The sequence below is a fragment of the Pteropus alecto genome, unplaced genomic scaffold (genome assembly GCF_000325575.1).
Source record: "Pteropus alecto unplaced genomic scaffold, ASM32557v1 scaffold3, whole genome shotgun sequence".
Lineage (NCBI taxonomy): Eukaryota > Metazoa > Chordata > Mammalia > Chiroptera > Pteropodidae > Pteropus > Pteropus alecto.
Window position 1 is genome coordinate 33630406 of NW_006442484.1, and position 22458 is coordinate 33652863.

Sequence of the window (22458 nt, forward strand, 5' to 3'; positions counted from 1 at the left end):
CAATGCTTCCTGTCTTTGTGACTATCTCTGCCAGGTCCTCCTGTTACACATTTTTATAGAACTTTGTAACTCTCCTTCATCACATGTCACATTTTTAAATCATACAGTTATTTTCATGATTGATTTATTAATGTTTGTTCCCCCTCTAGTCTATAAACTCCAAAATAAAAGATATTGTGTTTATTTTTCCTCACCTTTGGATACCAATATCCAACGTAGGTAAATTAATGAATGAATAAAATGATAAGAATTTGAATAAACTTTTTTAAAAAGCGAAGAGAATATTTTTTAAGGAAAAACTATGTTGTGCATGAAATAAAATGATGATTAATCCCAAACCAGATGTTGCAAAGCACCTATTAGCACTCCATTCAGGTCCCTGAATAAAAATTGTAAGTAGAAACACAAGAGTTAATCTAACACACACACGCACACACTCCTAGAATTTCTTCCTTTTACAACTCTGCTGTGATTAGAATCTTAGACGACTCACTCTTCCTGGGGTAATCTCTGGCCAAGCCTCTTTAATATCATCAAACATGAAGGAAATAATTTATGAACATGAGAAAAGATGCTTAACTCCTGATATCTCAGTTTTAAAACTCTAAAAGGCAGATAATTAGTCAACCTACTAAGACTTTTCTTCTTGTTAGAAATAACCAATAAAAGTCCTCAAGAGTTGAAAAACAAGTTTAATGGGACATAATATATTGAAACTCATTCAGAACTGTGAAGTGAGTAATGTCTGTCGTTGCTATCTCCTAATTTTCCTTCTCTAGCTTTATTATTATTATTAATCAAGGGAATCATCTCCACTGGGGTCTTCACTGCCTTCAGCTATCAATCTTATTTCCAGCTTTTCTAATAATCTGATAAACCCACTTATTCCAAGGTATAGATGACAGATGAGTCAATCTCAGAAATATTTGTCTTAAACAAAATAAAGTGTTAAGGTAAATGAGTAAGACTCCAGTGGTGGGATTTTAGCCATTAATATGCAGGGGAAGGCACTGTGGATGGGGAGATACTTGGGGACCCTGCAATCTCAGCTCCATCAAAGGTCACCTTCTTGTGAAGCCTGCTGTGATGATATCCTTAGTCATCAAAGCTTCTGAATAATTTGAAGACTAAGTTGTGCTTCTGTTACACTGCTAGGCAAACATTGACTACGCTTTAGAATAACCTAGGGAGCTTTTAAAGAAATACCCACACAGATCAATTAAACCAGCATCTTTAGGATGTCACCTGTACCTTGATATTTATAAAAGCTCACCTGGTGATTCTAAATATTTGATCCCTTATCTAGCTATTAGTTATCAATAAAGGTTTTTTTTTTTTTTTTTTTTTTAAAGTCTGTGAGCTACACAAGGGCGTTTTAACTCTGCTTCACAGCCAGCTTCAGAAAGCCCTTCTCTTCTCACGTATGTGTCTGTGCTTTACTCAGGTCCCTTTCTTGTCATTTTAAAGGAAGCTTTTGCTTGCTCTTTGCATCGGGTTTACTCCACCAACACTGCTGCCATGCCCATTGTGTACGTACTCCCTATGCTTACCCAGGTAGAAACATGGAACAGAGCTAAACTGTGTGGATAAAAAACATTTGGGAAAAAGGTATTAACCAAGGGCTGAACCAAAATTAACCATTGTGAGTTTCTAAGAATTATTTCTCTAACGCCAAGGATTTGAGTTGCCATTAATTTCCTTAAAACATCCTCTTTTGCACGTGGAAAGAATCACGAGTTAGTAACTAGAATGGTTGTATTTATTCTTTGGGAATGGTCACTCTCTGTATCAAAATGGTGATTTTTAGACAAGATAGGCATTTCTTTGTGCCTGTTCCTTATACATACTGCCAGGATGCACTTGTTATAATAGTTGTGAAAAACTAGCAGGTACAAGAATTAAGTAAAAATAGAGAAAATCTAAAGAAATGAGCTAAAACCATAAAGTGCTTAGAAGAAAATTTAAGGGTAAATCTTTAGGACCTTAGATTTGGCAAGATGTGCTTAGATATGACACCAAAAGCATGAGCAACAAAAGAAAAATTAGATAAATTGGACTTCATTAAAATTAAAAACTTTTGTGCATCAAAGGACATTATCAAAAGAGTGGAAAGACAATCTACAGAATGGGAGAAAATATTTGCCAGGCACATATCTGATAGGTGTTTAAATATCCACAGTATATAAAAAACTCTTACACTTCAACAACAAAAATCCAAATAACTCAATTTAAAAATAAGCAAAGGATTTGAACAGAGATGATATACAAAAGGTCAATAAGCACATGAAAAGATACTCAAAATCATTAGCCATTAGAGAAATACGAATCACAACCACATGAGAGAATACTACACATACACTAGGATGGTGAAAATAAAAAAGACAGATAATAACAAATGTCGGCAAGGAGGTGGAGAAATTGCTAGCATACACTGCTGGCAAGATTATAAAATGCTGGCAGAATTATACTGCTTGTATACTGCTGACAGGATTGTAAAATGGTTCAGCCACAACGGAAAAGAATTTGTTAATTCCTCAAAAAGTTAAACATAGAATTACCACATGACATAGCAATTCCACTCCTAGCTATATAACTAAAAGAACTGAAAACAGGGACTCTAAGATATACCTCTATGTCAATGTTCATTGCGGATTTATTCACAATAGCCAAAAAGTTGAAGCAACCTAAGTCTATCAACAGACGAATGGATAAATAAAATGTGGTATATTCATACAATGAAATATTATTATTCAACTATAAAAAGGAATGAAGTTCTGATACATGCTATAACATGAGTAAACCTCGAAAACATTATTTTAAGTGAAAAAGCCAGGCACAAAAGAACAAACGCTGTATGAATTCACTTACATGAAATATCTAGAATAGGCAAACTCATAGAGATAGAAAACAGAGTAGAGCTTATCAGGGGCTGGAGGGAATGGAGAATGGGGAGTTATTGCTTAATAGTTACACAGTTTCTGTTTGGAATGATGATAAGTTTTGGAAGTAAGAGTGACAATTGGACAACATTATGAATATAATTAACATCACTGAATTATACGTTTAAAATGGTTACAATGGTGTATTTGTTGGTAAATATATTTTATCACAATTGTCAAAGGTTTTAGTAAGTCTTAGTAATACTCAATATCCTATTAAATATTACCTATAAGTTTCTCATATTGAAATCTATAAATAATTTACAACTGGTAGAAGAATTTTATATTTGAGAAAATAGGGAGCAAAGTATAAAATATTAAAAATAGTGTATCTTGATACTATATAAAGTTTTAGAGAACCACTATATTATTTTAGAAAATAACTCTAACTGCCACTGGCTGATTGTATCATGACGCTAAATTGGTGTGGGGATTCTTAAGTTCTTATGTGAAGTGGCAGCTGTAGAAAATGGGCAAGAGCACCATACCCAGGGACAGAAAACCTGAGGTTGATTCTGAGCCTGACACTTATTCACTGCGAAGTTTCAGAAAAACTACACATTTTTATTAGCCTCAGTTTTCTCATATGTAAGGTGGGGTAACAATTCTGAGAATTTAAAAAATTCAATAAAGTAGGAAATATATATGAAATCATCCAGCAAAAATAGTTAGTCACAAGGTAGAAGAAACCCACATGTCCATTGATGGATGAGTGGAAAAACAAAATATAGTATATTTATAATGGAATATTATTCAGTCCTAAAAGTGAAAGAAACACATGCTGCAACATATATGAATCTGGAAGATGTGATGCTAAGTGAAATAAGCCAGTTGCCAAAGGACAAATACTCTATCATTCCACTTATGTGCAGTATCTGAAGTAGTCAGACTAACAGAGACAGAAAGTAGACTGGTAGTTGCCAGAGGCTGGGGCGAGGCAGAATGAGGGGTTGTTGTTTAATGGTTTCAGAGTTTCAGTTTTCTAAGACGAAATGGTCCGCAGACTCACTGCACAACAATGTGAATATACTTCACACTATTGTACTATGCACTTAAAAATGGTTAAGATGATAAATTCTATATACATAAATTTTACTACAGTTAAAAAAAATCAGTGCCAAATATGTAGTTGGTGCTAAATACATACGTGTAAAATCTAAATGGCCACATTTCACAAACCAACAATGAGAGGAAAATCGCAAAGGAGAAAATGCCCTTCCAGTAAAACTGAACATATAAAGTTAAAAATTGGCCGTCCACAACCAAAGAGCACCCATTTATAATTTGGGATGCATTTTAATTACTTCCACCTAAGGCTTATAAAGTCGTTTTATTATACAGCGTAAGGAGTAGAGGGGAAGTCTTAGCTTTAACGAAGGCAGCATCTGAAATAAAAAATGTGGTTTACAATATCCCCACTGGAAATTTTTTAAAAAATTTAATTCTGCATGGAAACACCAGCTTTATGAGGCTCAAGAAGCTATTGATGAGCCGTGTTATTAGTTGGTCAATTCACAAGGCAGGCGGAGCTCTATGCTGGCTTCAGGCAGAAAAGAAGGAGATAATGGAGTCTGGGCCCTCTGGAGTTGAGAGTTTATTTGGGAGCGGGGCTTAGATACACACACACACACACACACACACACACACACACACACACACACACATGCATCATATCTAATAAAACAGCCATACAACACAATGAATGACTGAGCCAATAGCAAAAACTGAATATACTAATTGAAGGATGATGTCAAGGCTGTTTCTGATACACTTCTTATTCCATCCAAGAGGTTTGTCCCTAAATTGAAAACTTCTCAAATCTCTTGAAAGTTGTGAAAAAAAGAATTTCAGGTCCAATGAACAAGTCATGGTTTTCAAATTAGTATCTACAAAAGATAAACAAAGGCAACTTTTGAAAACAAGTTTACCTTATAGTTAAAATATAGCCATCCTTTGGGACATGTTCCATGTTGTTTCGGTGTCTCTTTCTCTTTCTCTATGACTCCAATTTTTTTCCGCTTACAGATACTAGGCATAGAAACTGAACACTCTTCACTAGCCCAGAGTCCTGGAGGGGAAAATGGGTAAAAAATGACTATAAACAATGGTGACCCTTTGCAAACTTTCTCTACTGAACACTATTTTTATGATTGTCATGGGTTATCGAGTTTTTTTTTAAATCTAGAAACTGAACTAAATTTAACTACGAATCATAGAGTTCTCTAGTGACAAGAGCTAACTGGGCAAGGTGCCAAATCAGTAATTCTAATTCAAGAATGTAGAAATTTTGCAAATGCCAAAACCAAACAACTAACTAAATAAATACTACAGTTGAAATCATAGAGCTGATTCATGTTCTAAGAATAATTGACTTGGTAAGCAAAAGAATCTTTGTGGAGTGATATTTTTGTTTTAAAATATTCAATGTCAATGTAAAGAGAGGGAAAAGATTCTAAAACAATAGATGGTCATTTCTACTTTATAATTCTTTAGAAGATATAATAATTTAGAAAAATTAACTCATGAACTTCTAAGAAGAAGGTCAGAATATTGACTCTTAAACAAAACAAGCATACATGTAGACATGTCCTCAGGAAGATATATCCCAAAGTCCTAAGCCTCCTGGAAAATGTTTGTTTGTTTGTTTTTTAAATTTAGAAGTGCTATATTTTCAGAGAAGGTTATAGAATTCATTTCGCTAGCATTCGAGTTATAAATTCCAGAACAGTGCAAGGATGCATGTAAATTGCAAGGGTACAGTCAGTTTTCTAGTATGAGGGATATAAGCCAAAAAGATGCTGGCATTTTGAAGGAGGGGTGGAATGCTATTTTCAATGCAGATTAGCTGCTATTCTTGCAGAATCACAAAACAGCCTTTCTGTAGGCTGTTGTGACACCTGCTGGCAAAAGCGAGCTGATTAACCACACAGTTTTTTTCTTTCCTTACTTTCTCTGAAGACGTGCCTGTACACCAAGGATTGTTTTTCATGTTTATCCCACTCCTGACTTGAGGCACGGGTTCGTTATGAAAGTGTTAGAGTCGAAAACATCATTACCTTTCATTGGACTGGAAGAGTGGGGTGGATATGAGTGGACAATCAACCCAAGTAACACTGTGTTAATAAATAGAATTAACAAGACAGTCTTTAACATACATATATTTCTAAATTCCACTTACAAACAGTGTTCTAAGGCAAGCAGCAATTAGTGCTAGGTATTAAAAAAAAAGAATATTGAATTCAATGAATGTTTTTCTTAAATTGAAAATTGGAAGTAAATTTCATAGTGATTAAAGATCTGGCCAATTATAAACTGGACACTTAGAAGAGATTTTTAAAAATGGGCCCATACTGAAATTTCATAGAGAATAGTATTTGGCAGGCATAGTTTCGACCGGTTTCAGTGGCCCCATTTTTGGTGCTGTTTTGGTTCATGAGGAAGGACTTATCTAGATGTAAATTATTTTCACCTGAATGCGTGGCATAATTTGTAGGAATGGCTGTCCTTAAGCCTTAAGACTGATGAAATTGAACACATTCAACTAAAAAGCAAAATAACCAAACAAAGCTTTCTCACTGAACCAATGCAATGAAAGGCTTCTGAAGAGTATCAGTTTGTATTATAAACCCCAAAATGGATGAGTAAAATAACCTGTTATGGATGAAATGAAGCCACATCTCTGGCTCTGATTATTCAAAGATCCTTCTCTTCCTTTGTCCCAATTCTGGTATATTACTGGGGCTCCATCTCTCCAGCTATAGGAAAATTAAAAATTTTAAAGTCTTCTCTCATTCTGCCTGTTCAATCTCTAACACCACTTCTGGAATACTGGGGTATGAATTGAAGGCATAATATTTTATTAAATTTAAAAAATTCTCATATCTTGGGCTAGGGAAACTAAAATTTATAAGCTAAAGATAATGTTCGAAGCCTATTCAACAAATTGATCACTAAGATCTAGTCTCGTCACTCTGCAAATAAGACCTGTCAAACAAAATTAAATGCAAATTAATCTAGGTCCATACCAAAATTCATCATTGGCGCCTTCTTCTCGAAGTCCAATCCACCAATTTACGCCATACTTTGATAGCTATTTAAAAAAAAAGAAAATGTCAGCATTTATTTTACTTGTTTTTCCTTTTCATTATTAAGATTAATGGGTTGCTGTTAATAGCTTTCTATTCTTCAGTATTTTACCCAATTATCTAAAGAAGAGTATAAACACTAAGGCTTAGCATCTTGAGAAAATCTGAAACTTTATTATTCTAAAATATTCCCTCCTCATTATAAAGAAAAATTAGAATCAAATATTGAAAATAATTTTAGTTTCATACAACATGCAATAAATATCTTTCTTACAACTTTCCCTATGTATTTGAAAGTAAATTTTCTCTCATAATTGGGATTTTAAAAAAATATTGTAAAGTAAAATATGATGTAGATGCCTTTTTTTAACTAAAAAATTAGTTGTCCATCTTCTTAGTGATTTATAAAAGTTCACCGCATATGCCACGTTATTTGAAAAAACAAATCCAAAGCACAAAGACATCAATAGTAAAAAGATTTTGAATTTTAAGCATTAGTCTGATTAGTAAGCTTTTAAACCCTCCCCCATTCAAACAAAGAGACACAATATAGGACAAAACAACACTATCAAGTTTCCAGGGTTTGACAACTAGAAAATTATCCCTTATGTATTTTATTAATTTTACACTATTATTTATCACACAAATCTCAGTACAATAAAGTATGAAATTGAAACACCATGCGCATGCACATGTACATGTGTACAGACACGCATTAGAACAGATGTAATACTGGACTTATGACCCAGGAAATTGAAATTCCCTCTTGAATTATAAAAGAGCAAGAGGCAGTAAGCATTTCTCTAAGACCTCTAAATAGATATACTTTATTCTGTGTGTGTATGAGTGCGTGTGTGAAATGTAACCCAATGTTTTATGCTAAAGACCTGTTAATTTGAAGGCATTATAAATTTAAATTTGAACTTCTATTTCTTCTGTAAAGACTTGGGAATACATTTTAAGATACATATATTTTTTTCTATATGAGTTTCAGGTCATTATAAAACAGAACCTCATAACTCTCTAACATTCTAATTTATAAACAGGTATTTTTACTCCTTAAGCAGTGTGGCTATCTGCCATACCAGCAATTTGAAAATAATGCAAGATGGAGCAAGTATAATTTTGGATCCCTGAAGTGTTGTTTAATAGACGTGTTCTTACATGCTAAATTCAGATTCCCATTGTCAGACTTTGGAATGGGTCCACTGAGACTGGCTGTGAACTCAGTGGGAGAACCACAACAATTTCATTCAACCTAAAGAGGTCTCATGTGCAGCAATAGTGGAAATCATGGCCTGATTGTTCACTGCCCCAATTAAGGACCTCTAAAGAGAAATTATAACTACTGCATCTTAAGTAGTATATTTATTACCACCTCAATTACAGCATGGTAATCCTCCACATGGCATATCATAACCTGTTGTGATATGGAACAGAACTTCAAAGGACAAGCTAGAAGATACACAGGGTGAAAAATCCAGTGTGAAAAATGGATATTTTAAATTTTAGCATAGGTATAAAACCACAACAATAGAAGACATTAATATTCTTTTCTATAAAAGAATATTAAAAATGTGATATGACCATGGATTTCATATCAGTTATGTTTTGTTACAGACAGCTATTCTAGATAGCATCATATGGGAAGAACACTTACCAAAAAGAAATAAAAAACAGCAGCGGCCAATATATTAATCTACTAAACAATTTTTCTTCATAATGAGGAAGGAATATTTTAGAATAATAAAGTTTCAGGTTTTCTCAAGAAGCTAGGCCTTAGTGTTTATGGACTTCTTTAGATAACTGGGTAAATACTGAAGAATAGAAAGCTATTCATTTCTTTAAATGTTTCCATAAAAACAACAAAATGAAGTAATTTCAAGGGTTTAAAACACCAGATTTAGAAAATGACTAATAAATTTGATATATTTTTGTTAGAAATATTTAGAAATAAAAATTTAAAAATAAGAGAAAATCAAAATTTAAAAAATTTAAAATCATGCAAACTCGGAATAAAAATGTTAGCCAAAAGAATAAATTGGCTAGTAGTTCATGTCAAATAAATACTAAAGAGTTTTCAGGTTTTTGCTTCTTTTAGCCAACAAGATGACTCAAAAAACAGGTACTCAAAAATTCACTCTCATGATGTTTTGGGGTCCATTGTTATTCAAAGAGAAAATACTAACTCATCACTTTTCCAAGATGGACACATTTTGTTAAAAAAAAATTCTGCATCAGAGTTGTAAAATTGTACTCAGTTTTCTTTTTTCAACAATTAGTTCTCCCCAGCTAAATGTTATTTTTGTTTTTCGCATATCTAAGTTACTACTCTTCCTAGAGGAGCTATACAACACATGAAATTTTAAAAAATTCACTTATTCTATTCTTCCTGCCCTTATAGGATGGGTGTGTCATAAAAGTGAATGGTATGATCTCTACATGTTTAGTTCATCATCCTGGAATAAAAAAATAAAATAATTCATTCTGCAAGATGTTCCTAATTAGATATGGGATTTCTTACTTATGAAATGTAAATGGTTACCATAAATACTACCACCAACAAAAAGGGCCTAACACAGCCACAAATTATGCAGAAATAAGAATTGCTTTTGAAATCTACAGCTTTCTTTTTTTCTAAATTAATATCTTTTCCCTTTGGCTCCCTTGCCCCTTTCTTAGTTTCCACATCCTAAACCATCTAATAATTTTATTTTGTAGCACAGTGTAGTATTAGATCAGTCATCTGTTCATCCAAAACAATGACAGGGCATTCTGTATTAACATGGTCACAGGCTGGGTAACAATTTGCCATATAAGACACCACAGGGTTTTTCTTGTTTGAGATCACAACTCTTCAACTGGATCGTGGCACTGATGACTTCTCAAACTGCTAAACCCGTGGGTTTTACTGATCCCTGTGTGGGAAGTATTAACTTTACCATTCCCTACTGGCTTCCCAATCACCAAAGACTGGAAGAGTGAAATCAGAAAAAGTTAAAGAAAGAAGACCTGCATATGTTCCAATCTTTGTTGGAAAGATCAAAGAAGCCCTTCATTGCTTATATCTGAGACAGAGCTGGAGTCATCTTTTGGTTTTTAGAACTAGCATTTTAATATAATGAAGACATTATGCTCTTATATGACCCTGGCACTGCTGTTCTGCTGCTAGCAGAGTGTTTTTTAATGATGTCATAAGTCAGATGGTCTGAGTTCAATTTCAAATTCCACCACTTAGCGGCTGAAACCAAGTCGCTTCACCTATTTGGAGTCTTAGTTTCCTCATCTGTAAAATGTACTAATATTGTACTTCCAACAGAGAGTCCTTGGAAAGATGCCATTAAATGTTAGTACTTAGCATGGCGCCCGACACTGCTACAAGTACTGGCCAAATATGAGCTGTTTATGAAACGTGTACTTTGCCATGCTTGATGGATTGTGATGTTTTGTTAACATTATGGTTTGGGCTTGAGTGTTCCATTTGCAGGACCGGAAGGGTGGTAAAATGGCCCACAAACCAATAGTGGGGAACATCTGGTTCTAGTGGTTGGTCTTCCATTGAGTCTCTGTGGGACTGTGGGGTTGTCACCTGCCCTCCCTGTTTTTCGGCTTTTCCATCAAAATTCAGAAGTAGTCCTGACCTGCCTACACCTTGCAGGCTGTGTGGGCATGACACAGGATTGCGGAAGTGAGAAAGCTGAATGAGTTGTGAGGAAGACAATTCTCTTACAAGCAAAGGATGCTTTAATAGAGAACATTTTAAAAGTCAATTTGCAAACATGAAAAGATGATAGAGTGAGAAAGGACTCCCAGAGATCATGAAATAATGCTAAATTATATTATGGAAAAAGAAAAAAGGCTTTTTCTTACTTTCAAACATTTCCTAGGGAAAATTGGGAGAGAGTTTTTCCACCTTTAGTGCCTCCTTGGTAATTTGTACACATGGCTCTCTTTTTATATACTATGTCGTATTATTTTCAGCTTTTTAAAAACAGACTGTATCTTGTTTTTGTGTCCTTGATATTTTTGTGTTTGACAAATACAACAGTACCTGACATATACATAATGCTCAATAAATGCTTGTTGAAGAAATACACCAAAAATGTACTCTATTCCTTGGGAGTCTATTTCATTATTTAACAGGTTTTGCATGCTCATTTCTAATTAACCCATCTCCTCAAAAGATTAAGTCTAGTCTTTCTCTATCTTAAGTTGAAATGGAAAACACTCCTTACCATTTTCTGTGTATTGAGTCTTTACAGACTTAAAACTATTGTACTCTTGTAAGTAAAATTCAAAACTTTAAAACAGCTATGAACCACCTCCCAGGTACTCTTAGACCTTCATGAGGGTCTTTATTTTCCTCCATGCCATTTCTCTGTTTATCTTTTTCTAAATATTATATAGTTCTTTTCTTTTTAATTTAAATTTTATTTTTTATCTTTCAATTACAGTTGACAATATTATTTTACATCAGTTTCAGGTGTATAGGCTATTATGTAACTCTATTTTCTCATATTGATTATGGTCTTTCTTCTCAGACTAGACTATAATCTCCAAAGGGCAGCAATTTTGGTCTATTTGAATCCCTGATAGAGCGCTGGCCCCTCGAAGAGTAGATTGAATAAATGTGTTGAATGATTGAGTGAACTTTACAAAAGCAATAAAGCTCCACTTACTTACCATGTAGCTAATAAAGAACGAAAAAAGTGAAATGACTGACCAACATAGTAAACTCATGTTTCTATTATTTTCTCTTAAACTCTATAACAGAAAAAGTAAAAAAAAAAAATTCTCAAAAACTAGGACTTTTAATGAAACTTAAATAAATGCCTGAAGTTAAATAAATAAATAAATAAATAAATAAATAAATAAATAAATAAATAAATAAATGAATAAATAAATAAATAAAATTCCCCCAAGGATGGAAGAAGGAGCTAAGCTCTAAATTTCTCATGGTTAATTGTATTCAAATACCTCTCTTATTTTGCTGTGGATGAACTCTTGCTCATGTGCAGAATGAATTGTGAGAAGATCACTGTGCAGCCAGCCACAGACAAACTCAAAGGAAGACCATTCTGAGGCATAGGTATGAAACAGGTACTCTGCATTCTGATAAAAGAGCCAGGGTGCATCTGAAAGAAAAATAAACAATGCAAATGATGCAAAAATTATTGACTGATGTAATGCAGACTTAAACAGGATATGCTATGATTGACCCCAAATTCGTAATTTGGTCACTCAGCATTAAAAAAAAATCGTGTGTATGTGTGTATAAATAAGTATATTTATACATGCATAAATAATTATATAATTTTCTTAATTTCCTTAGTCTATCTCATATAAGAAACCATTTGTATTCAAAGTCCTGGGATAGATGTATAGTTTAAAATCATATATTATGAAAATGGAGTTAAGCTATAATATTAGTCTTTAATCATATATAATGACACTTATTAATTTGATTATTTATTCATTATTAATTTGTTAATTTTAACAGATTATTTCTAGATTGACATTAAAAAAGAGAGGCTTGATTGGAGGACTGTAATAAGACAATAATGATATGTAATAACACATAATTAGAAACTTGAGGACTGCTAGGATAGTTCTTACCGTACTGGTACCAGGGGGGAATCTTGGGTCTCACATCTGCAAAGTGAAAGTGAACCATCTTGAGTGACCTTTCTTCGCAGGTGTGCTATCTCTGAATTACTTCAGCTCTAGACGCAACATTTTGTATTTCGCCTTTTAAAAGACCATTTAAAAACCAGGTATTTTGTGCTATTTGGTATATGGTTAGTTCTCATACTTGAAGAGGAGGCTCAAGAGAGGCCCCTGATTAAAGAAGAAAGGATGAGAGCACTTGGTGAGGGCCTATATGTCACACACTGTGCTAGGTGCTTTTACTTACTCATCTGACAAGTAATTTTGTTTGCTTGTAATGTCATCATGATATTTATTCGATCGTACTTTCAAAATATAATACTCCACAATATAGTTGATTATCCTCATTTCCTGTAACTAACTTAGCATATTGCACTGGAGTCATCCTTTCTCACTCTTTGCTAAAAGTGCAATTTAGTTCATCACGAAGATTGTTGGTAGCATGGTTCAGGGTGCTTACATTCTAGATCTCTGTAACTCTTCACTTGGGAAAGTGCTACAGATTATTTGAAAGCAAACATATAGTAAAGATCTTATTAATACTTTTACCTTTTGGAATTTTGCATATCCACTCACGTTTCGAACCACAGTATGAGGGCAGCAACGTTTTATTTGCTTTATAAACAGCACAATTTCTTGTATCTTCTCCAAAATAAGTATTGTCTAAAAATGAAGAGACAACCTGCAGCAGATGAAGTTCGTTACTCTTTAACAATGATCCCCCACAAAAAAGTTTCAAAAGATCAAAAAAGGCACCCTTGTAAATAAATCACAATAGACTTTTGGAGGAAGCTTCAGAAATGTCTGGATATAGTTCCAGTTAAAGATTTTTCCATATTTGTGAAGAACGAGCTAATCAAACTTTAGCATTTTTTTCTTATATATATATTTTTTTTCTTAAAAAGAGGCGTGCTACTCCTTGCTCCAGAAGGAACAAATCAGATGTGTGCTTCCTTCTGAACTTGCACTGTTTCTTCACTGCCAGGCTTAGGCTAACCCTGGAATCCTGGGTGAACTTAGAGGCTCAGGGATCGGTCAGATTTGGGTCTCACCTTTGATGTAGATTCTTTTGTATAAACACTAAACTTTTAGTCTCTAATCACTAAATTCTCAGTCATCACTTTGATCAGGAAACTATCCAACACTTTTCATGAGTGATTACACAACAGGGGTATTAAATAAAGATTTAACCTTTTCAATGATTTAATGCCTATTTGACAGAAGAGTAGATGAACCACAAGTAAAATTAGGGTAAAAATTTGGAAAAAAGAGGATGTTCCGAAATCATTTATACTCCTCCAAGGTGTACACAGTTATGCAACAATTCATCTAACTTCAATACACATAAGCTACATGAACTCCGATTTGGAGAATGGCGTGAATGTTCATTTTGTCCAGTGGGGAGTGATGAAGAACTCAGTGAACTGCTTCATGACTTTATCTCATTTATTCTAAACCAAAATTATCTATTCCTCTCCTATTACTAATGAGTTTGTTTTACTAAAACAGAAGGAGGTGTTTTCAACTTCTCCATACTACGTTTCATTGTTAAGTGCCATGTTAACGTTAACTACCCAACTATGCCACGAAGTGGCTGACGTTTATGGGGCAGGTCGATCCTGCTCTGCCCTTTCTGCTTTCTGGGCCTCAGTTTCTTCATCAACAAAATGGATGGGTGGGGCTGGGCAATCTCTAATCTCCTCCCACTCTCTGGTCCAGATGCCCTTTTCAAAGAAGCAGCACGTGACTGAAAACTTTATTATTATTTGTAAACTAGCATGCCCTTATTATTTTCTTCCCACTATAAGCATTTAACTTTTCCACAAATCCCTTCCTTGATGCAGGTTTGAACGCTATCTATGTAGTGGGCCTGGAGATCTCATTTCTCTTTACAGTTTCAAACTTGCCTCCTGATAGATATTTTGCCAACTAGGAGACATTATAACACTGTGGTTTTGGAGGCAGACAACCTGGGCACCAATCCTGCTCTCCTATGTATTATTTTAGGCAAACTCCTTAATCATTCTAATACCCACTACATTGAATCATTGTAAGGATGGAATGAGGCCATGCAGGATTACACTAAGCTTAGTACTTAGAACATAACTGGAACTCAATAAATAGGAGCTGCATTAAATGATCACTGCAGGCTGTTGCCAGCCTCCCCATTTCACAGGTAAAACTGAATAACTCAATTCTGCACGTTTCTTCAGAGGGATCCCATTTCAATCTGGGATACTATTTTATTACTTCCCCCATCCTCTTGAGGAAAATGTGAGAATTCCTCATTGCACCTGAAAAAATATCTAATAGTGAGTTCCCTCTTTCCTTCACAGAGGTTTTTACAAGTATGAGACTGAATGAAAAGCAAGTCGTTTTTTTTTTCCTCCCACATAACTTGTTTTGCCTGGGAAGGAGTTGATATTTCTAAGTCTGGCATTTCTGTCCTTTTAGAATGAGATATACTAAAAATGATTCTTTTCATTGTGACATGGACAAAGGTCCCACACTCACATAATAAGGAGCTAAGCAGGAGAGGCAGATGGGGTAAAGGGAGCCTGGTATTATTTTAAAAAACAGTTTCTTCTCTGCTGGAGACTCTTGAAATGGGAGATGATTTGGGGACTTTCTCAGAGATTTTGATTCCTTTTTAGAATAAGATCCTACAACTGGCCTCAGAGCTATCAGACTAGCAAAAATTCTCCAAGAGGTTGCTGAAATAATTCTTCTGGTACCAGGGTCTGGGGCAGTTTTCGATTTGGGTCTGAGTCATGGGAAATATGGTTATTATTTCCAGGTTCTTTTAGTTGGTTTACCAAGTGGTTCCAGGGCCATTTCTTTTGAATTCTTTTCCTTTACTCCAGTTTGGAAAGACTTACAGGAGTTCCATCAGACCACTCCCAAGAGCCAGCACTCAGTGGGTTTCTTTTATTAAATCCAATCCAGAACTGCCTTTCTTCTGTCCTGTGAAGAGAAGAAACAAAAACTTGGCCTTTCCCATCGAACTCATAACATTATGAAAAAGGTTTAAGTTAAGTATTTATGTGTGCAGTAAACAGTTGATGTTATCGACAGGATTGATCAAGTCAGACAAACATTTATCGAACATTTCCTATGCGCAAAACATGAGATCTGAAATGAATGTGAGAAGATTTAGCCTCACTTCCTATTTCTCTTGGTTTGGATGGTGTGCTCATTGGTGTTGTGCAGTTGGGGGAAAAAGTCAGGGAAAATCAACCCGTTTTGAGAACATGGCTGCCTCGTGTTCGTCAGGAATGGCAACACTTTTTAATCTGGAAAGAACACATGAAAGCAAGTGTGGTACAAGAAATTTTGGAACTTCTCTTCCTTAGAGGACTTTTTATTACTTGACTATCTATTTATAATGCTTTACTAAGCTTTGATCTGTTGCTCTTTTGTCACATGTCAAGGTATTCTGGGAAGGTTAATGACCACCACACCCATTTGATAAAAGGTAGATGGCAGGGTTAGGGTTTTTTTTCAGCTTCCCATGTAAATGTTTCCACTGCGAATCAGTCTGAGGCACGGTAGATTAACTTCAGCAGTCACCACCCGGTTAGACTTGGCGAGAAGCCCCGCAGAGAGCCGTCTTCCCTCCTATTAGGCGGGGGACAAATATGTCACACCACAGGGTACTCAATAAATCAACCAATAAAGCCTAATTGTACAACAAACCATCTCACTAAGATCATTTTCTGAGAATAATTTTGAGGAATTAAAGTTTTAAAAGATTCAGAAGTCATGACAGATGCTTTATTTTCTTTATGTGGAGAAGCAAGCTTATTCTGAAGTACCCCCCTTCTCAGATTTTTGAGCTCCTCCACCTGAACGATAAAAATGAAAGCAAAATGTGACTTAGAAAATCCAGGAGATCACTGGGCCTGGTTGGTCACTGCCATGACTACATCTTACGTTGAAGGTTGTGGAAAGGTAGGAACGCTGCCTTTGGGTTAAGCCAGGCATATTAATTTCAATGTCCTAGGCTGGAAATCCACATTACCCTCCCTGTAGTGAGAAATTTTTATTCCTTTCCTCACTGAATTCAGAGTTCTACAGTTTTCCTGCTGTATACTACCTCTTCGAAGATGAATTGGTATTTATTTTTCCTCTATCACTTTCTTAAAATTGTATAATTTCTAATACTGTAAAATAATAATACAGATAATAAAATAGAAACAGAAAAGCAGTGCTATAGGAAGGAGAGGTGCATATGCTAACTACGAGAACTGTTATTTGCTATAATTAAGCATCGGATTTGGCTGAATGAACTCCCTGGCAGTCAGGGAAACAGTAAAACATACATTTTATAGCTTTTGCGCTTGGGTGCTGAAGATTAACAACCTGATAGATGCTCGGCACTAAATTCTACCAGAAATTCCAAGTGTGAGAACTTACATAAATAGAAATGACATAATGATGCTTGATCCTACAGAAAACATGGAAGCCATTAGCATGTGGTTGTTTCATATAGCAAAGCTCACTATGTACAAGTACGCAAGTATGTTTTGCAAGGGGCTAAAATCAGGAAGCAAAGTTACAACTTAGAACAATGGAGATTTTTACATATTTCTTAAATCTGTGGCTCCACTCTTGACTAAAAATCCAATTAAACAGAAAGCTTCTTGAACTTTTCTTCAACCTCGGAGACTGATTTGGCAGCTCTGGTGTGAGACCAGAGGGCTCCGTGTTAAAAGATGTCCCAAGAGAGTGTGACAATCAGCAGCCAGGTCGGGGAATCCTGGTCTCAGGTCTGCATTTCCTACAGAGACCAGGAGTTCCATGGAGTGTTGGTAAGTGTTTAAAAAAAAAAAAAAATTTGTGGTCAGAGAAAGTGCTTCTGTTTAGAAGTCTTTATAATATTAATGTATATGGAAAATTTCCAAGATTGTACATTGCTTTGCAAACATATTTAACCATGAAATCCTCCTTTTCTCTCCACAGAGTACTCTATAAGACACACATTGGGAGATAGTGACCTTTAAGGTCATTTTTGTAGATCTTAGAGATGAATAATTTGATAGATGTTACATATTAAATTTAATACGTATTAAATTTATTACATGGGGATGTCCCAAAGACAACTTATAGGGAAGGCCAGAATTTTCCTCAAAAATTAGTTCTGGATTTTCTCTGAGATTCAGGCAAGTGTTTCATGGAAACCCCAGATTTCAGAGCTTGGAGCAGAGTACCTGGTGGTACACTTGTTTTTATTGAATAAATGTATGGAGCCATGAAGCATGACCCTCCCACTTAGGCCACAATTTCCTCAGGAGCAGGATTTTGTCCATCATATAGATTAGATTCTCCAGTTAGCTATGCATATAACAGTGTCCACTTCATAGAATATATTCTCAAAATGTATGCTGACTAACAAGAACATTCTAGAGAACGAGGCTGAGGGATGGAAAGACTATAAGAAGACATGGTGGCCATGTGCAAATATTTGACAATAGAGTGGACTTGGTCTGTATTGCTCTGGCTTACTATAAGGTCGATCTTTGGGAACAGCCTCCAACAATGAAATGAGCTTTCTCCCAAGTAAAGAACATTCTGAAACTGAGAAATCATGCAGGCAGTGGATGACCATGGGGATGTGGTGGAAGGAATTCCTGCATGTGGGAGGAAGGTAGCTCAAGGTCACTTATGTTTCTTCCATTTTAAATTTAATTGATTTTCTAGCTCTGTGGGATTCAAGATTCTATAAATTTGCAAGATAAATGCAGATAAGTGAACATCTGTTTCCTCAGTTGTAAAGTTAGGGTTCGAGTAAGATTTTTTTTTTAATCAATGGGACTTCCTTTTTTTCCAAACAAAATCTTCCATGGACTCTTATTATATACAATATAATTGGAAGTGGGGCTGGTTAAAGTTCCTCTGGTGAATCAGTGAGCAAGGAACCAGAAGCTCTGCCTACTTGGTCCCCTCCTGCACTTGGGTCTCCAGGTCCCTTCGGATCCTCAGACACTATGAAAACCACTGGACTAGATAATTTCTGAATTTGGTAGAAAAGTTATAAAATCCTGATTTGAGGCACAAAGACAAAATTTCAAATATCAAAACCATTGTCACTTTGTTCTTTGTTTTATGGAATTAGAACTTGGTGCAATTTAATATAAATATATATACATATATATGTATATACATATATATACAACTAGTGGTTAGTTGGTTGTAGGCTTGAAACAAATACTTGAGATTTTAAACAAATATTTGGGATACTCGCTCCTAAGTAGCCATTATTGGGAGACAGAATATTCGACTGCAATTTTTTTCAAAATTAATAAGTATTTACCAATTAAATTTTGAATGTAAAAGCTTATTCACAAAATTCTCTTCCTCAATATGGGCAAAACTTGCAAGATGAGCTCCAAATTCTTCACAAAATGCTTCAGCTTCTCTCCATGTTCTTTTCATCAAGACTTTTTCACTATGGAATACCTGTATAGGGAAAAAAAAAAAAAAAAAAGTTGGCACTGTCATGGATAAGCTAAGGTTATTTAATTGTGGACGAGAAAATAATAGTAATATAATTATTGTCATTATTATTTGTTAAAAGATTGACCCAGTAGGGAGAAATAACACTTACTAAATTAGAATGTGTCCAGTGATCATAAAACTATTATCTCATTTTATCCTCACAAGAAATTTATGAGGATACGATAAACTCAGTTTTATCAATGAGCTCCTTGAGGATTCTTTTTTTTCCTCCTAAATTTTCTGTGACTGGCATATACATGTCCCTTAATAAATGTTTATCAAGAGATGAGGAGCGTCAGACTTAGACAGTGTACAAATTTCAGGTCACACAGCTACAAATTGGCAGAGTTAGGATTAGAACCAATACTCCTTTGCTTCCAGAGTCCATGAGTTTCCATCCCATCAGTCGCCTTCTGACAAATTAGAATTAGCTGAATGATCATGAATCTGGCTGACTCATGACAAGAAATGGGAAATGACAAATAACAAATGAGACCTGGACCTAGGGCAGGTATATATCTAGGGTCTTTTGGTCTTAAGTATGCCTAAATTTTGTGCCGTTTCTCAGCTGTCCTGTTTTTCAGCTGTCCTCACAGTAGCAGGAAGAAGTCAATCAAATGGAGGGTCCGTTTTTGACTTTATTTAAGATCAAGGGTAAAGGACCAAAGACCCAGAGCTCAGGATCCTGGGCTTCTGCACCCTCCTCATTTTTAACAGCCCAACACTAATCCTGAGCCTCTGATGCAACCTCGCTAGGCTCTGATTTGCTGAGACCAGAATGAATTGATTTCCCAGTCCTGTGGACTATAACACAGCCTTTCCATCTTTTAAATTATATGTCAAAACTCCCCTCCTTTGGGAACCTTTCCTCAAATCACATTAAATTAATAAATCCTATCACCATGCCCATCAAGCACACGGTATATCTGTTGACGTATCAGGGTGATATATAGTAGAAAAAGCACTGGACTGAGAGTGTCAAGATCGGGGATTTATTCTAACTCTGTCAATAAATAGTTGTGATCTCGGGTAAATCACTTCTCCTCACTAGCCTCAGCTTACTCAATTCTAAGGTTTAACTTACTCTGTGAGGTCACTTCTGGGCCTATTATTCCATGAATTTAATGTAGAAATATATGTGTGTACATTTAAATTAAGCGCATTCACAGATGTTTCACGTCATCTACGAGACTGCAATATCTCTAAAGAGAGAGGCTATCTCCATTCTGTTCGCATGTGCCTGTCTACCAGAGAAGGACTTTCTCCCGTGATTTTGGAAATCTCTATTTATAAAATGAACCAAAGATCAAACTACCAAACAAAAACATCACACTTCAAAAAAATGTATTTCTGACATGAAGGTTGTAGGTACTGATTTAAATTTAAGATCTAAAGTTGATTTGCAAAAAGACATTTCTTCACACATTTCTTCACACAAACACACACAACTATACGTATTAATTTCTTTGATCTGCAAGTGTCTGCAAATCTATCCTTAGCAGCAGAAAGGCATTATTCCATAATAAGGACTTTATTAAATCCCTTATACCCAGTAGGTAATTGCATCATTTCCATGCCCAGTGAGTGTCTGCCTCATTCATTTGATTTATGCCATCAGAACAATGTTGACTGAGGCCTCGATAGCAATCCTCATGAGGAGGACTTCAGTGTCACCAGGGATATGTCAATCTTTTGACTTTAAAATTATTCTGGAATATAACTGAAAGGATAGAGACAGTCAACCAATATTAATTAAATACCTGCTGTGTGCTGGGCATAGTTTTGGAATAAAAGAATTTAGAATACATGGACAAAATTGAAATAATGTTGGTCCCACTAAGAATACCCATGGAACCTTGGCATCACCTTGAAGCAGCTGGCTAGGCCAGGCTCTGACTCCCAGTCCAAATAGCAGGGGTGAAAAGGCCATCTCTCTTGGTGTTCAGTTTTCTCCTGATTGTCCACTGGCTGCTTGCACAGGGACATTGCCTTAAATTGTCTACAGTCCTTCACTTCCCATCGGCCAGGTGGACTCCTTCCTCTCATGACAACACAGCCTCCACTATAGCCTAAAAAGCAGAAAACAACACTTTTAATATCAGACAACTAGAATATTTTGCACTTAGAAGGCAGCTCTTTAGATTGTTGAATAATTGACATCTCAAAATGAAGCACCCAGACAAGGACAATAAAGATGAAAAAGGATGCTTTATTGGCATGATTATCTCATTACTATCCCGCTCCAGAGAAAAGAATAGAAGATGGAAAAATGAGAGAAGAGAGACTGTGAAGCTTGAAATTTGGACATTGTGAACTCAGATGGCAAGTGATGAAAACTAGGAGCTGATCCACCTTGAAACTAAAATATTCCCTGTGTTGAATTATTGAGATTTTTTAACTGTGCAGAAAATAGTTTAACTCATCATTTCTTGAGCACCTACTCTGTACACTGTGCTTTGAAATCCCACTGTGAAAATCAAACAATGAAAAATGCATAGTGCATATCTTCTGAGAAACAGATTCAACAGGAAAAAATATGTGAGTCATGGATTCAATGTAGTTGCAAGGTACACAACAGAAAACCAAGCTGTAAACCATGGGAGAGTGGAGAGAATGAGATAAATTCTAAAGGGTGAAATTGGAGGCTGGAGTAGGGACAGACATCAGGGAAAATGGAACGGCCATCTAGTTATGAACAAAACTTTATTCTTTTCTGTATATTTGAACATTTTAGCAAATAAAATACTTTTCCATAGAAATGATTTTTAAGTTAAGATCCTCAACTTTGTCATCAAATCTATACAACTCATAAGACAGCTAAAAAACATACACTTCATATTTCAATGACTAGTAGAAAACAATCCCATTCCAAAAATAAAATAAAAATCGAGGTAGAATGAGCTTCTTTTTTCTTGAATTCAGAGTGATCATCTAATTAACTAAATAAGCATTCAATAACAACAAGATTGTGCATCTACATCTGCATACCAGGCTAGGTTTTATATCAGCTGCTAGAGATAGAAGGACAATACACACACACACACACACACACACACACACAAGTCCCATTTTAAGATGAAGAAACTGAGATTTAGAAAAGCGAAGCATTTTACCCAAAGATTTGGAAACCCAGTGTGTCTAACTCCAGAGGCCATGTCTATAGCCAGTGGACTATCGCCCGGCCATCTCCAGGGGATTGGGCAGAGAACAAGAGAAGTGTTTAGAAGGATGGAGAGCACATGGCTGGCTTATCTCTTTAGTATTTGCCC

The 22458-nt window shown here is 35.4% G+C and overlaps 1 protein-coding gene across 3 annotated transcripts in view; it reads right to left on the reverse strand.

Moving 5' to 3' along the window:
• PLA2R1 (phospholipase A2 receptor 1) overlaps window positions 1–22458 on the reverse strand; it is a 95096-nt gene that overhangs the window by 17545 nt on the left and 55093 nt on the right. For all 3 annotated transcript variants that reach the window (XM_006921112.3, XM_025039429.1, XM_025039430.1), the window contains 9 exons: window positions 21056–21258; window positions 19005–19150; window positions 15571–15655; window positions 13241–13373; window positions 12641–12676; window positions 12002–12159; window positions 6965–7029; window positions 6591–6694; window positions 4868–5007 (listed from right to left, as the gene is read on the reverse strand). In XM_006921112.3, the coding sequence (XP_006921174.1) occupies window positions 4868–5007; window positions 6591–6694; window positions 6965–7029; window positions 12002–12159; window positions 12641–12676; window positions 13241–13373; window positions 15571–15655; window positions 19005–19150; window positions 21056–21258 (1070 nt within the window). The remainder of the gene's footprint in view (window positions 1–4867; window positions 5008–6590; window positions 6695–6964; window positions 7030–12001; window positions 12160–12640; window positions 12677–13240; window positions 13374–15570; window positions 15656–19004; window positions 19151–21055; window positions 21259–22458) is intronic.